General features: G+C 34.9%; 4 protein-coding genes across 7 annotated transcripts; 2 read left to right on the top strand and 2 right to left on the bottom strand.

Annotated features, from left to right (window-relative positions):
* LOC18600811 (sirohydrochlorin ferrochelatase, chloroplastic) lies at positions 999-2,852 on the top strand. The gene is made up of 6 exons (XM_007031486.2): positions 999-1,124; positions 1,210-1,427; positions 1,514-1,575; positions 1,832-1,942; positions 2,048-2,140; positions 2,484-2,852. Exons 1-6 carry the CDS (start codon positions 1,078-1,080, stop codon positions 2,583-2,585), a joined length of 633 nt encoding a protein of 210 aa, XP_007031548.2. The 5' UTR covers positions 999-1,077; the 3' UTR covers positions 2,586-2,852.
* Positions 2,918-4,724, bottom strand: LOC18600810. The gene is made up of 6 exons (XM_007031485.2): positions 4,622-4,724; positions 4,372-4,549; positions 4,024-4,210; positions 3,786-3,892; positions 3,485-3,695; positions 2,918-3,396 (listed from the first exon to the last, which is right to left on the bottom strand). Exons 1-6 carry the CDS (start codon positions 4,711-4,713, stop codon positions 3,266-3,268), a joined length of 906 nt encoding a protein of 301 aa, XP_007031547.2. The 5' UTR covers positions 4,714-4,724; the 3' UTR covers positions 2,918-3,265.
* On the top strand, positions 4,939-11,909 carry LOC18600809. 4 transcript variants are annotated; one of them, XM_018120158.1, is made up of 7 exons: positions 4,939-5,034; positions 5,118-5,250; positions 5,936-6,018; positions 6,149-6,378; positions 7,132-7,179; positions 7,615-7,798; positions 11,891-11,909. In XM_018120158.1, exons 1-6 carry the CDS (start codon positions 4,971-4,973, stop codon positions 7,792-7,794), a joined length of 738 nt encoding a protein of 245 aa, XP_017975647.1. In that variant the 5' UTR covers positions 4,939-4,970; the 3' UTR covers positions 7,795-7,798; positions 11,891-11,909. The 4 variants fall into 4 exon arrangements, 3 of the variants coding, with proteins under 3 accessions (XP_017975647.1, XP_007031545.2, XP_007031546.2); XM_007031483.2 differs by lacking the exon at positions 11,891-11,909 and adding an exon at positions 9,749-10,075; XR_001927656.1 differs by lacking the exon at positions 11,891-11,909 and having other exon boundaries at positions 6,149-6,900; positions 7,615-7,949.
* LOC18600808 (high affinity nitrate transporter 2.7) lies at positions 9,530-11,710 on the bottom strand. The gene is made up of 2 exons (XM_018120157.1): positions 10,211-11,710; positions 9,530-9,983 (listed from the first exon to the last, which is right to left on the bottom strand). The coding sequence occupies exons 1-2, from the start codon at positions 11,341-11,343 to the stop codon at positions 9,737-9,739; spliced, it is 1,380 nt and encodes a 459-aa protein (XP_017975646.1). The 5' UTR covers positions 11,344-11,710; the 3' UTR covers positions 9,530-9,736.

Raw genomic sequence — 13,156 nt, 5'->3', positions numbered from 1 at the left:
CATATTTATATGCTTAAAACCTACCTTATCTCTTATTGATGTAGAATCCGTAACATTCAAGGTTACCCTATCAGTCATTTCTAAGTAAACGATGATGGTAATGAAAAAGAAAAGCCTTCGACTATTCTTTAAAATTAGATACAATGTTCAAAAAAGTTCTTAAATTATATAAGAAATTTAAAATAAATTTTTATTCTTTTATTACATTCAATTAAATCTCTATGCTTCTAATTTGAAACAAATAAGCTCTTATGATTAATGGTTGACTAATTATCACTGGTTAAAATGTCACTTACTATTTTAGGTCTATATGGCGTTGATATGAAAGGTAAAAAATATCATTTGATTATGTCATCATACCATATCAACATGTCACGTCATCATCCATTATAACATGTCAGCATGCTATGTGACATAAAATAAAAAATAAAATTTTGAATAAGTCAATAATTAGTTATAAAAGTTTATTTGACTCAAAATAAAAATATAAAAGTTTAATTGAATACAATAAAAAATTAAAAACTTATTTGAATTTTTTTAAATAATTTAAGGATTTTTTAGATATTATACTTTAAAATTATTATATTAAATAAAATCTTTTTTTAAAAAGTATTAAAAAGTTTCATATTTACTGTCAACTCTCTATTTAATATAAACATAATTTTTTAAAAATTTCCTAAATTTTTATTCTCTAAAACCTTTATTTTAATTTTCTTACATCCCCTTTCTTTTTCTCATTTGCTCTCTTTCTTTTTTTTTTTTCAAAATTTTAACTAACAAGAGCAAAAACGATCTCGTTGTACAGTTGGACTAAAAAATAAATAATTAAAAAAATTAAAAACCCAACCCACAACCCTCAAATCTCCTCATTAGATTAGATAATTACTCAATTATCCCTAACTTAAAGAGCAACCAAGAGTTGGGCTGGAGTTTTCTTGTGGCCCATATCAACAAATAAAAATGGGAGACTTAGAAAATTAAATAAAGAATTCATCTCCGATACGGGGTCGTTTATTCCTTCTTCTTCATATTCAAAGCATTTTCACTACGTCCTCGAAAGCTGGCTTGGCTGCAACCATGTCGATAGAGTTGTTATCTATCCCTCAAACTCTCACCCTTAAAAGGTAAAAAAAGCTGTAATTGATATTTCTTTCATTTCTTTAAAAATTATACTCTTTCGTTTTTTCAATTAAGTCCTTCAAATTGCAGCTCTTCTGTTAATGAACCTGTAAGAAAATCAGCATGGAGACCCCTCAAATCCTCGGATTTTCAAAGGGTCCCTCCAAAAAGCAGAAATTTCTCAGCAAGGTCTAGTTTGAGCTTCGAGAATGGCGGATACAAACAGTTCCCGAATGGGGTTGGTGCAAAGGATGGAGTCATCATCGTGGACCATGGCTCGCGCCGTAGAGAATCGAATCTTATGTTAAGTAAGCTTCATACACTCTTAATTTTTGGTTAAACTGGTAATTGTATCTCTTTTTGCTAATTATTTTTCATTTTTAATGAGTTCCAGATGAGTTTGTAGCTATGTTTAGAGACAAAACCGGGTACCCAATCGTTGAGCCAGCTCATATGGTAAATCATTTTTCTTTTTTTACTGGACCTTTATCTTTCGTTGTAGTAAATTCTTTCTCTTCAGTGAAAAAGAGTTACTGCTTTTTAACCGTGAATGCTAGAGGAATTCCCAGTTTGAATGTGTTCTGTTAGAAGGCAATTTGATGTGTTTTTGTATTCGGTGTTTTGAAGTAGATGTCATGTCTTTTATGCTTATTAAGATGCTATAGCATATATGGGGCACTGAATTCTTACATTTTCAGTTACATGTAACTAGGAGTTGGCAGAGCCATCGATAAGAGATGCATTTGGTTTGTGTGTTCAGAGTGGGGCAAATCGCGTGATTGTAAGCCCATTCTTTCTCTTCCCTGGAAGGCATTGGTACCAGGTAGTTCATTATATTTGCATCTGATAACTTGACAAAGAACAAATGTAGCATTTAAAGAGGTTTGGTTAATACCATTTTGCTGTATGATACCATGTTGTTTTGCAGGATATCCCATTGTTAACTGCTGATGCTGCAAAAGAGCACCCTGGTGTATCATATATGGTAACTGCACCACTGGGCCTGCACGAGCTGCTTGTGGTATGAACTCTCTTATTTTTTGCATTGGTTGCCATAGACTCTGTATGAGTTTTGTATATTTTCCTCCTGCTACGTTTCAAAATGGTCGTTAGTTTTGCCTTTAGCTTGTGTAATAAGATTTTGAGACAAAGGAGTCTGTAATATATTATTAAGTACAGGACTTTTGTGAAACTTTCTTTGTTATTGCTCAAACATCAAAAGTGAATTGCTCTTTTTTTGCTTGTCTTGTTTTTCGATTTTTCTTGATCTACTATCATTGTCATGAATAGTTTCACTCTCATGTTATGTTACTTTTACCTGACTGTGAAGTATCTTCTTCTTTAAATTTTGTTCTATATTGCAGGATGTTGTGAATGATAGGATCAAACACTGCTTGAGCCATGTAGCAGGAGATGCAGATGAGTGTGCAGCATGTGCCGGAACAAGCAAGTGCAAGCTCTATTGACTCATGGAAGTAAAAATTAAGTTTTTGGGATTGAATATTGGGAGGGTTCCCATTTTGGTGAAAGTGGAGATCTTAGCATAGGAGTTACAGGTTAATGCAAATTGTTGCATTGTAATTTTATTCTTTTCCCATCTTTCTGGATGTTCTGTCTATAATTTATGCCACTCTTCCTTTCCAGGCAACCAACCAAACATGATTTGTAAAATCTTATGTGCAATACAGATTAAGTTATTTGTTGGTATAAAAGTTCACATCCTTTTCACTTTTCATAGCTGACTTCACCATCATAATGATGTATTGTTTCTATTGACCTGCTATTTGAAAGAACATAGTTTCACTAATATCCTGTGTAATGTTTTATTCCGTATAAAGAACTCTAGATTAAGATCATGTGGCCACATTGATGACAGCTTCTGAAACTAGAAAAGAAAGAGAACAGCATACTACAGATTGAAAGAGAGATGTTAGAACTAAGGCAGTATACACAGTCCTCCATTTACCACGTATGCAGTTCATATATGCAAAATAGAGGTAACAACGATGAAGCAGATCTGTCTTTGGTCCTATCTCTGTATCTATATCATGCTCCAGTTATTTACATTTGAGTGACATCTTTTTGCTCTAGGGGATAATAAGATTGAAGATGTTCTTTTGCTGTCTTGCATATGTCACTTCCAATCTCATATATGTGAGCCAAAAAATGATTTTAAGTTATTCCAAATTCTGCTGAACCTTTCCATCCTTATTTTCATGCTAGCATTGGCTCGAGCCTCTGCTTGAGCAGGGGTCTCTTCATCAACTGCCACTCTCCCTGCAGCAGTCAAGAATCACTTCACTTAAACAAATATCATAAACAATAGAAAATAGTGAATTCATTAATGTAGAGGTTAAAGTCATACCATTTCTTTGTTGTCCTTCAGCCTCAGCCTGTTGTTTTAACTGCTTGCTGAAAGCCTTAGCTGCCACAAATACATTTGCAGGTCTTTCCCAACCTCCTCCATATACGCCATACCCTTCCTTCGGCTGAGGTTGAATCAAGAATTCAAGCACTGCCAGCTCTTCTCTATCCACCCAATGGATGCAGTTCACCGGGCATGAATCAACTGAAACCTGCAAAATTTTCCAAGCATCCCTATAAGCAGTTAAAACAAACTGATGCTATGATGCAGAACACAGATTCTAACTCAACATATTGTTTACATCGATTTTCTGATCATCGTCTCCATATTGAACTCTAACTCGTGCACATCCAAGAGCTTCATCCATTACAAATGTGTTGCTTGCATGGTGGACACATTCTCTGCAACCTGCCAACAAACCAATTTGTATAGCAACACATTCATCCATTACCTAGATAATCCATCTGCATGGCAATAGAGGCTGGAATTTAGACCATAGCATGCAATATAAGTGACTTGAAACGGGGTAAAAGAACAACCTATGCATGCGTTTCCATCAACAAATAAAGCTTGGGGTCTCAACGGCCCTTTCCAAGAGCTATAACCAGATACAGTGTTTCCAAATTGTACTTTGATTGGACCAATGGAAGCATCGTAATTTCTCCTCAGATGATCTTTTATCAGCACTTGATAAGCCTCGTTCAGCATTAGAGTATACTCATGACCCTAAACAAAAGAAACCCATCACAATACAAGTTAACTCCATTAAAATCCAAACCATTAACATAAGAAATAGACCATAGAACTTCTGTCAACCTTAATCTAGCATTTCCAATCAGGAGGAGGAAAACACTTAGATCAAAGAGATAGTAAGCAAAAGTTTGGACCTCTTGGCCAGCAATATCAGGGTGATACTTCTTCTGCAGCCTCCTGTAAGCCTCTTTTATTTCTTGGGGATTAGAATCGGCAGAAACTCCTAGCAACTCATAATAATTCTTCTTTGCTCTAGCCTTCTCTCCTACCCTTTGGTTGCAACATCTAATCTCAGTCCATTTCTTCCCCCACCTTGACAAAGAAAAACAATCATATAACTTTCCGCAAGTTTACAAAAGATTTGAAAGATTTGCATGGAATTACCTTGAATTAGACTTGTTTGGGTTGAACTTGCCATAAATATGAGAAGATTTTGGGACTGAGAATTGGTAAATTGGAACTCCACAGCTTATCATTATTGATTTTATTGTCCTTTTCAGGTGTGTTTTACTTCTATATATAGATATTTTAGTGGATATTTATTCAACGGCTTTCACTTTTTAACCCAACAACCAATCCCAACTTCACACGTCAGCAATTAGGGACAATAGGAGTGAAAGATGCCTTGTCAGCTGGAAGGAGAAAATACGACGTCGTTTTTTATGTACTGTCATTACTCGTTATTAACTATAGAGCGGCGCCTAAGCAGAGGCAATTGCAGCGGTGGAAAAAGATGGCATGGACAGCCAAATTTCTGCTTCCGATTAGACAATCAATTTCTCAATCCCGGCAACTATGTAAGTTTTATCTAACAAAATTCTCATTTCTTTTTATATATTTTTAATTTTTTTAATTTATCACTGTTTTTTTTCCCTTGCAGTTCATGGAAAATTTGGACCTTTGAGAACATGGGCAGAGAGTATGGAACCTACACTACAAAACAGGGTCTCAAAGTTTGAGTATAAACTAAATATACACAGAAAATATGTTCAAGATTTTTGCTTACCAGGAAAGTTTTGTTTTGTTTCGTTTTTACATGATTTTTCTTTGCTGTTGTAGTTGCCTGTTCATGTAAATTTTGCTTTTTTGATTGAATTTTAGCGAAATTTGACTGTTACCCATTTTACTAAACTTGCAGCTTTTATTGATTATTGGTTTTACGAATACCCTTTTTTTTGTTTATATGAATTTCATTGTTTCTGGATTATTTTCTCTCTGAAGTTATGTTATTTGTAATTGTTGAACTGGTTTGTAGATTAAAAATTGTTCCATGCCAATGTTTATGACTTGAAGGAACTGTTTTCTGAGTTTTGGCACTGAATTTTCGCCTACAATGAACAAGGTTGATGAGTCACCTCAGAGAATTTGAATCTCATGATTTGAAGCCATTGCCATAGATCTCATGGAAGTAGCCATTTTTGCACTCATTAGTATGATCAAATTGCTTCTAGTAGTAGGTGTTTCTATTCACAAATTGCTAGTGCATGCTATTTTTCTTATGTAGCAATCCTGTCAGGTTTTCTTTGAAGTAGCAATCTTCCTAAAGCTGCAGTTTAAGTTAATTTGAAGGCTGATTATTATTTTCTTTTTGATTGAGGCATTGGTTATCATTGTAATAGTTGGTTTTTTGTTTGCTCATGATGAAATTTGGTCCTTATTGTTGAGAATCCTTCTTGATGTTGGAATTGTTCCAGGAAGTAGAAATGCCAGAAGCATTTTTGGTGTATCAGTTGTATTTGGAGTTGTCTACTGTTGGCCACGTTTTACATATGCGATGGATGGTAAGTCAATTGTCTGGTATAGTACCAACTACCATGATTGCAAACTATTACTTTTAGTTACACATACTTGTTCCTTGTCCTTTGATACTTGTTCTTACTGGCCTGCATGTTTTTAATTTCAACAATGTAGGTCTCGACATTTTGGTAGATGATTATCATATAGAGTCATTTGATGCTTCAGAAGGAGAAGATGATCGTCACAAACTCTGGATGTTAATGAAAAAATTATGGCTGCCTGTTTTTTTCGTATTTACTATCTTGGTGAACTGGGATAATCCCTCCGCAGTTGCAATTAGAGTCCTTCTTTTTCTCCTCAGCACCAAACCAAGCCCTTCATCAATTTATCTTTTTGTTGAAAGGGTTAGAAAATCCTTTCTTTGACTTAGTTGCTTGGATCTAGCACTTAAATGTTAGCAGTAAGCCTAATGAGGAGATTTAATTTATTAAGCTTGAAGAGTATTGCATTGTGAGCATACTGCTGGGAATGATTGTAATACAATCTGCATCCTGGTGTCAGCGTGTCTGGCTCCATAGGCTGAAGATGGATGTCAGATTTATAAATGCTTTATATACTTATTTTGAGCATATGTGAAAGTGAAAATTATAACTAATACAACTTTGCTATATGTTGATAAATATGTGTGATGATCATCATCACCAGCAGTCCAGATCGCCTTCATTTTTTAAATGAGTTGGTACAACTACGAGGATGATAGTATTAGCGATTGATTGAAGAGCAATAAAGACCAATAGGGTTAACATTGTGGCCAATGAATCAGGCATGACTCCAAATTGAGTAGTTGAGTGGATGATGCTATAATCCCTTTTTGCAAGGAAAGCCCACCCCAACCCAGCACTTTACAACTTTGCTTGATGCCTAAGGTAGTAGGTCTTCTTGTTGAACTGGGAGGTGAAAAGCAGGGGTGCCTTCTTATTAGAGATGATGATTGCTGCGACTTGAGTTTCATTGCCCTGTTATTGTATCAGAACTCTGATATGATTGCTCTAGTCCTTTTCTAGTTATAGAATTGGGTTGGAATTCACCTTCTAAGTTGCAATCTGATAAAGTGCCTCATGCATTACAACCTTTTGACTGCAGTTTTGATTTTGCAGTTATGTCACGGATATATGCACCACAAACCTCATTTTTACATATATAAGGTATGCTCTTATTCTTATTGCTTTATTTCTTTTAATGCTTGTTAAAGAACAATTGTTTGAGGTTTAATTAAAGATTCTTGTTTTAATCTGATATTTTCCCATTTAGTTTCAATAAATTGTCTGTCATCGGCATGGAATTTTTTGCCAATTATCATCAATAGCGAGCGAAAACTAAAGTTGCCTCACCAACTACCATTCTGCTTGTAGTTTTACTTCTTGGCTGGGCTTTATTGACTTATTCTGACAAGGATAACATTTCTCTCCAACTCCTATCGGCATGTGAACAATGGAATTTTATGGAAAGAAAATTATTTGTCATCTGATAACAGGAATAATCACTGCAATGAGTGTCTAGTCTAGAATCTATTCATGGTGTAATATGCTGGATTTGCTTTTAAGCTGCTTGTATTAAATGACAACTACTTTACCATGCAGTCACTGCATGCCAGCAACGTTGAAGTCCAAGATTATAAGCTTCTCTGCATTGCTAAAGTTGAAATTGGGGACCAGAAGTTACGTGTAATTGGGATTCTTGGTGGTTGGTGGACGTTGCCATCATCACTGGGTATATATTTCCTTGATCAGGAGCAGTGCTCTAGTTCACCACAGAGATAACAAGGTAAATTGAAGTTCAACTCAAAGTAGCCACTATTTAAGGTAGGATTCCTAATGTTTAGCTTCAAGCACTATTGTTTATTAAAAGGCATTCTTTTACCTGTGTTCTTTGCTTACAATCTATTTGAAGAACCCTTTGTCCTTTACATTGTTAATTTCTCCCTTTCCATGCTTTTATTTTTTAACATATGCGTTGTTTGCACTGCAATATGAAACAAAAAGATTGCATTTAATGGTCTCTAGGTGCAAAAATGGAAACGCACAACCTTATCTGGAGGATTGACCCATAATATTCCTTTGCATTAGCCATTACCTCTAATTCGATGAGGAAATCCTATTACTCTTGTACAAATGTTCCTATTTGTACTTAATGGCTGTGAACCAGACTAGATGGCACTTCAATATATAGTTCCTTGCAACTTTCAAAAAAAAAAAATATTATAGTTCCATGCAGTATTTTCTGCTTCAATGTTTTCTTTTTCCTCTATAAATACAAGATTGAGACTTGATAAACCCAATCATTACTTTCCTGGGGGTATGGATCATTTACATTATAGATAATAAACATTTGAGTTTTTTTCAAAAATATTCCTTTTACATAAGGTGTTTTTGAAAATAAAATCTTTATAATTTTAACTGTTTTTAACCAATAGAAATTAATTTTGGACAAAATTACTCTTAATGAAATCGACCCATATGTGTAGGTCCGCGCCTCAAACCGACTCATATCTTTTGAGCGTTTCTCATAATACCATTCATCTCTGAAGTATTCATTACCAGAAAGGAAAACTTTTAAGCATTTTGGAGTGGTTTTTGATTAAAAGAAAAAATATTTGAACGTTTTAAGTATTTTGAAGTATTTTGGAGTGACTTTTGATATATAAAAATTTTTTTTTGAGCATTTTAAGCATTCTACGGCAAGTAGGTATATTCGTTGATTACGTTGGTAAGTGGAATATGATGTATTGTTTGAAGTTATTGATTTTGTTAAATGAAATTAAGTAGTTTTGGTGGTTTTTAGGCATTCCATAACCGATTTTTGGACATTGTGTGACTAGTATTTAGACATTATGTTACTAATTTTTAGGTATTGCGTGACTGGTTGATATGACATTGCGTGATTAGTTAGTAAAACATTACGTGACTAGTTTCTAGACATTGTGTGACTTATGCATTGCCTAAAAATTAGTAACTCAATGCCTAAAACCAGTTATGTAATGTTTAAAATCAATAACGTAATTTCTAAAATCAATTTGCACCTAAGTATTTGGCTCATTGGTTGATGCATTATCTCCTATCTATAGAGTAGGGTTCAAATCCCTCTCTCTCAATTATAAAAAAAAATAATAATTAAGTCACGCAATACTTAAAATCAATATCGTAGTGCTTAAAACTTAGTAACACAATGCCTAAAAACTAGTAATACAATACCTAATAAATAATTAATTAATTTGCTTGCTCGCAGTCAGGCTTAAGTTATCAAAGTTATAACTTTCAACTTTGAGGTTCTATGTATAAACTAATAAATCTAAGAACCTAAAACATATACGTTGATCTCATTTCTGTTCTTTAGGATTGCGAGATGGACAGTATTTGACAAGATAGAGAAATCAGGATTTAATTTTAAAATTTTTATTTGAATGGCGGAATAGAGAAAATCGAAATCGTTTTAATTTATCTAAAATTGTTTAAAGGGTATTGTTGTCAAGTTATATTAAAAATTGACTAAAAATAATTAAAATTATAATGAAAAATATTTTTAAATTAAGCTTTTGAAGAGAGTTATTTCTCACAATTTTTTCTAAACATTCTAACAAGCTTCTACTAAATATTGTCACCAGTTTGTATCAGCACACGATTTGTCTCATTTTTTCAATTTCTGATCTCTTTCATCTGAAACCAACTTTAATAAATATTATTTATATGTCTTCCCCTCTTCATCTTATACGAGCAGGCGATAATCTTCATCAGCTGAATTTTCACTGAAGGAATATGGACCACAAAAAATGCCTCCCCCTCGACGAAAGTGTATTAAGGTGACTGGAAGGGTGCATACTATCATCATAAGGCCCATGAGAGAAATGCTTGTTTGTGTCGAGAATGTACTCCCTGAGAATAACAGCATCTGTGTCACAATAGCCCCCAGCGCCCCTCCACTTCCTGTCATCCCTGATATCACTCCCAGTGACCTTCAACCATTGAATTGTAATATCCCAATTACTGTTAACTGTTGTCTTTACATCAACAATAAATGCTAAAATATATTACTTTTTTTCTTCAACATGTTTGTTTGTTAGAACAGTTTAAAGACAATGGTGTTTCAGTTGGTGACGGCACTCGCTAAAATATTGATGGTCTGTAGGCAATAGAAAATTGTGAAAAGTCATCATAGCAAACAAAGTGTACTAGATCATACCTTTTGGAAACGAAAGGGACAATCCCAAACGTGAGGCCAGAAGATGCTTGAACAAACACAGAGAAGGCACACATCACAGCAACAGAAGCCCCCAGGGAGTTGAGTCGCCCCAGCAATACACACAGCAAGCCAGCCACCGTCTGCACCACCCACAAGCCCCATAGCCTGCCTCTGATTCCGAACGTCTTAGCCAACCGATCAGAAAGCACCCCACCCGTTGGCCTTGCAAAGCTGTTTGTCAAAGCAAAACAAGCTGCAATCGTACCCGCAACCTCTAGATTCACTCCGAATCTATAGTAAAAGTACTGATCTATAACATTATCCATTGTGATCTCCACCCCAAAACAATAACCATATGTCAAACCTAGTATCCACCCTCTATAGTTCAACAAGCCATGAAAGAGAACTTTAAAGAAGTTGTCCTTTGGCTTGTTGGAAGCCTCCCCGGAATCTCTATAGTTCCCACAAGGCAGGTCTTGGCCGTAAACCAGGACCAATATTGCTGTTAGAGCCTGGAAAGCAGCAGGAACAACAAAAATGACACGCCATGCAGTATTTTCTGGTACGTTAAAGGATTTTACTAGGGAATATATCAACGGCATGACTAACTGAGCCACCCCAGCTCCCATGTTAGCCCACCCAGCTGATACTCCGTTAGCAAGGCCAACGACAGAGCTAGAAAACATTGAGCTCATCCAGAACTGGTTAGCAACAAAGTTAGCCAAACAAAACCCTATAAGAAACCGAATGAGAATGAAAGAAGTTGGCGACGAGACGAAAGCCGTGGCTAAAACAACCGGTGCGGTGATGAGAGAGAGTGAGGCGGAGGCGATACGTGGGCCAACAAGGTCGCATACAGGTCCCATGGCAAGGCGAGAGAAGATTGAGCCAACGAAAGCAGCTATGCCGGCAGTGCCTACGTCAGTGGCGGAGAGGTTAAGGTCATTGCGGATAACTGGTATAAGGGGAGGGATGGAAAAGGTGGAAAGGAAACAAGCGAAAAGAGAGAGCCATGCTAGGTGAAAGGCACGCATGTGAGGTGGTGAGGAGGACAGTGGGTGGAATTCAGTTGCTTTGTTATCAGAGTCTACAGGCAGAGAGAAGGGAAGCTTTCTCGTGGAACAAGGTTCCATGGAGGTAAGGATATTCTGGTTTTGCAACAGAAACAGAAATGTGTTTAATGGTTTAGAGAAGCTTTCTTGAAGTTCTTTGCATTGATAAAGATAAGCCAAGTTGGGTTGTTCATATTGGACTACACGGCTCCTTTAACGTTTTGTCGCCAGTCATTAATGGAAGTTAATATCTCATCTCTGTCATAATAATGGAATTGTTGCTAAAATTAAATAAGTGGTAATTAATTAATAGCAAGGATGTAATTATTATCTCAATCAAATCATGGCCCTCTTATGGTAAAATAACTATGGGGCATGCATGATTTTCATTTGAGATCAATATTTTTTAAAGATTCGAACTCTGTTTTTTAAGTAGAAAAATTATGCATTGGCTATTAAATTATATGTTTGGGTACTTTTCATTTGAGATCGATTGACTAGCTTTATGTTTAATTATTTTTCTTACTGTTTTCTCCATTTCAGAACCTTGAAATATAAAATTTCTCCTTGAAATATGAAGCCCTTTTTCCAAACAGTGAACCAGTTTATATAATTTGTGGTTTGGCAGAGGATAATGACATGATAATGTATGGGGGTAACAGAAGGAAAAGAACAAGCATGGTAGGTCATAGCATGGCATCATCCATCGATTCTACGAAAAGTTCCAGCGTTTGAGGAAGTAATGTGGCCTCGTGCATGCCTTTTCATGGTGGTTGTCGTATCACGTTTGGCTATGAATTTTGTCTTGGAGGTCTTAATTACAAGATGCAATCAGTCATTAAGTTTCATTATATTCTCTAAATTCATCCTTTGCAACTCTTTTGCATACTAACAGAACATGTCTTCAAGTCATTTTATTGTTCAAGTTTTTATATTCTAACACTATTATTTAAAGTTAACATTTTAGATATTTAATTGACCGATGTATAATAAGAACAAATTAATTATTACATAATCTAATTAAGTTAATAGGTGCTGTAATTTTTATCAAGTTTTATTCTTTTTTGCAATTTCTCTTTGTTGCTGTAATTTGTGGGATGGCTTTGCTGCTAAAAGACCATCCGGTGAAGGTAACATGCAGGCAGGCATTTAGATAATTTAGGTCCCAAACATCTTTTTCAAAGAAATATATGCCCTTTGTACAAACTTCAAACTTGAGAAGCAAAATTGTTGAGTTCTTTTGGTTTGACGCAGACATTGGATTGGAGGCGTACATATTTTGAATTGAGTTTATATTTGGAATATTATTTCTGTTTAAATTTTATATATTATTAATAAAAATTTTAAAAGTAAATATTTATTTTAAATAATTTATAAATTTATAAAGTGACCTTTTATAATTAAATGATATTATATATATAAAATAAACCTTTTTGAATTGGAATATCAAAATTAATTATTTCGTATATATAATGAGAGTGAATTTAATTTAAAAAGACATTTAATCGATTAAAATTTAAGTAAATATATATATAGCTTTATGAGATGTGAGTATGGAGCCTTACTGTGTTGAGAGAATCATTGCTTGTTGTGATCTGGGGTAGCTGCTATATGGGGTCCAAAATCAGGCTGGCATGTGGGCAGCCACCTAAGGCATATCAATGTGAAAGAGATACATTCATTTGAGCAAGGCATTGGATGTGAAGCACCTTCTCAACAATCTCTATGTGAATTTCAGGAATAAAGGACTGGGTGGGCATAGTGATACAAGTATGAAGCTAGATACAGGGGGAATTTTTATTTCTTATTGTTATTGCAATTATTTAAGTTAGAGTATAGTATAGGAAACATAGATCATTTCAAAGTGTAGTTATTATTATAATTAATCGGATTA

The sequence above is a fragment of the Theobroma cacao genome, chromosome 4 (genome assembly GCF_000208745.1).
Source record: "Theobroma cacao cultivar B97-61/B2 chromosome 4, Criollo_cocoa_genome_V2, whole genome shotgun sequence".
NCBI lineage: Eukaryota > Viridiplantae > Streptophyta > Magnoliopsida > Malvales > Malvaceae > Theobroma > Theobroma cacao.
This window is presented reverse-complemented; position numbering and strand designations above follow the sequence as displayed.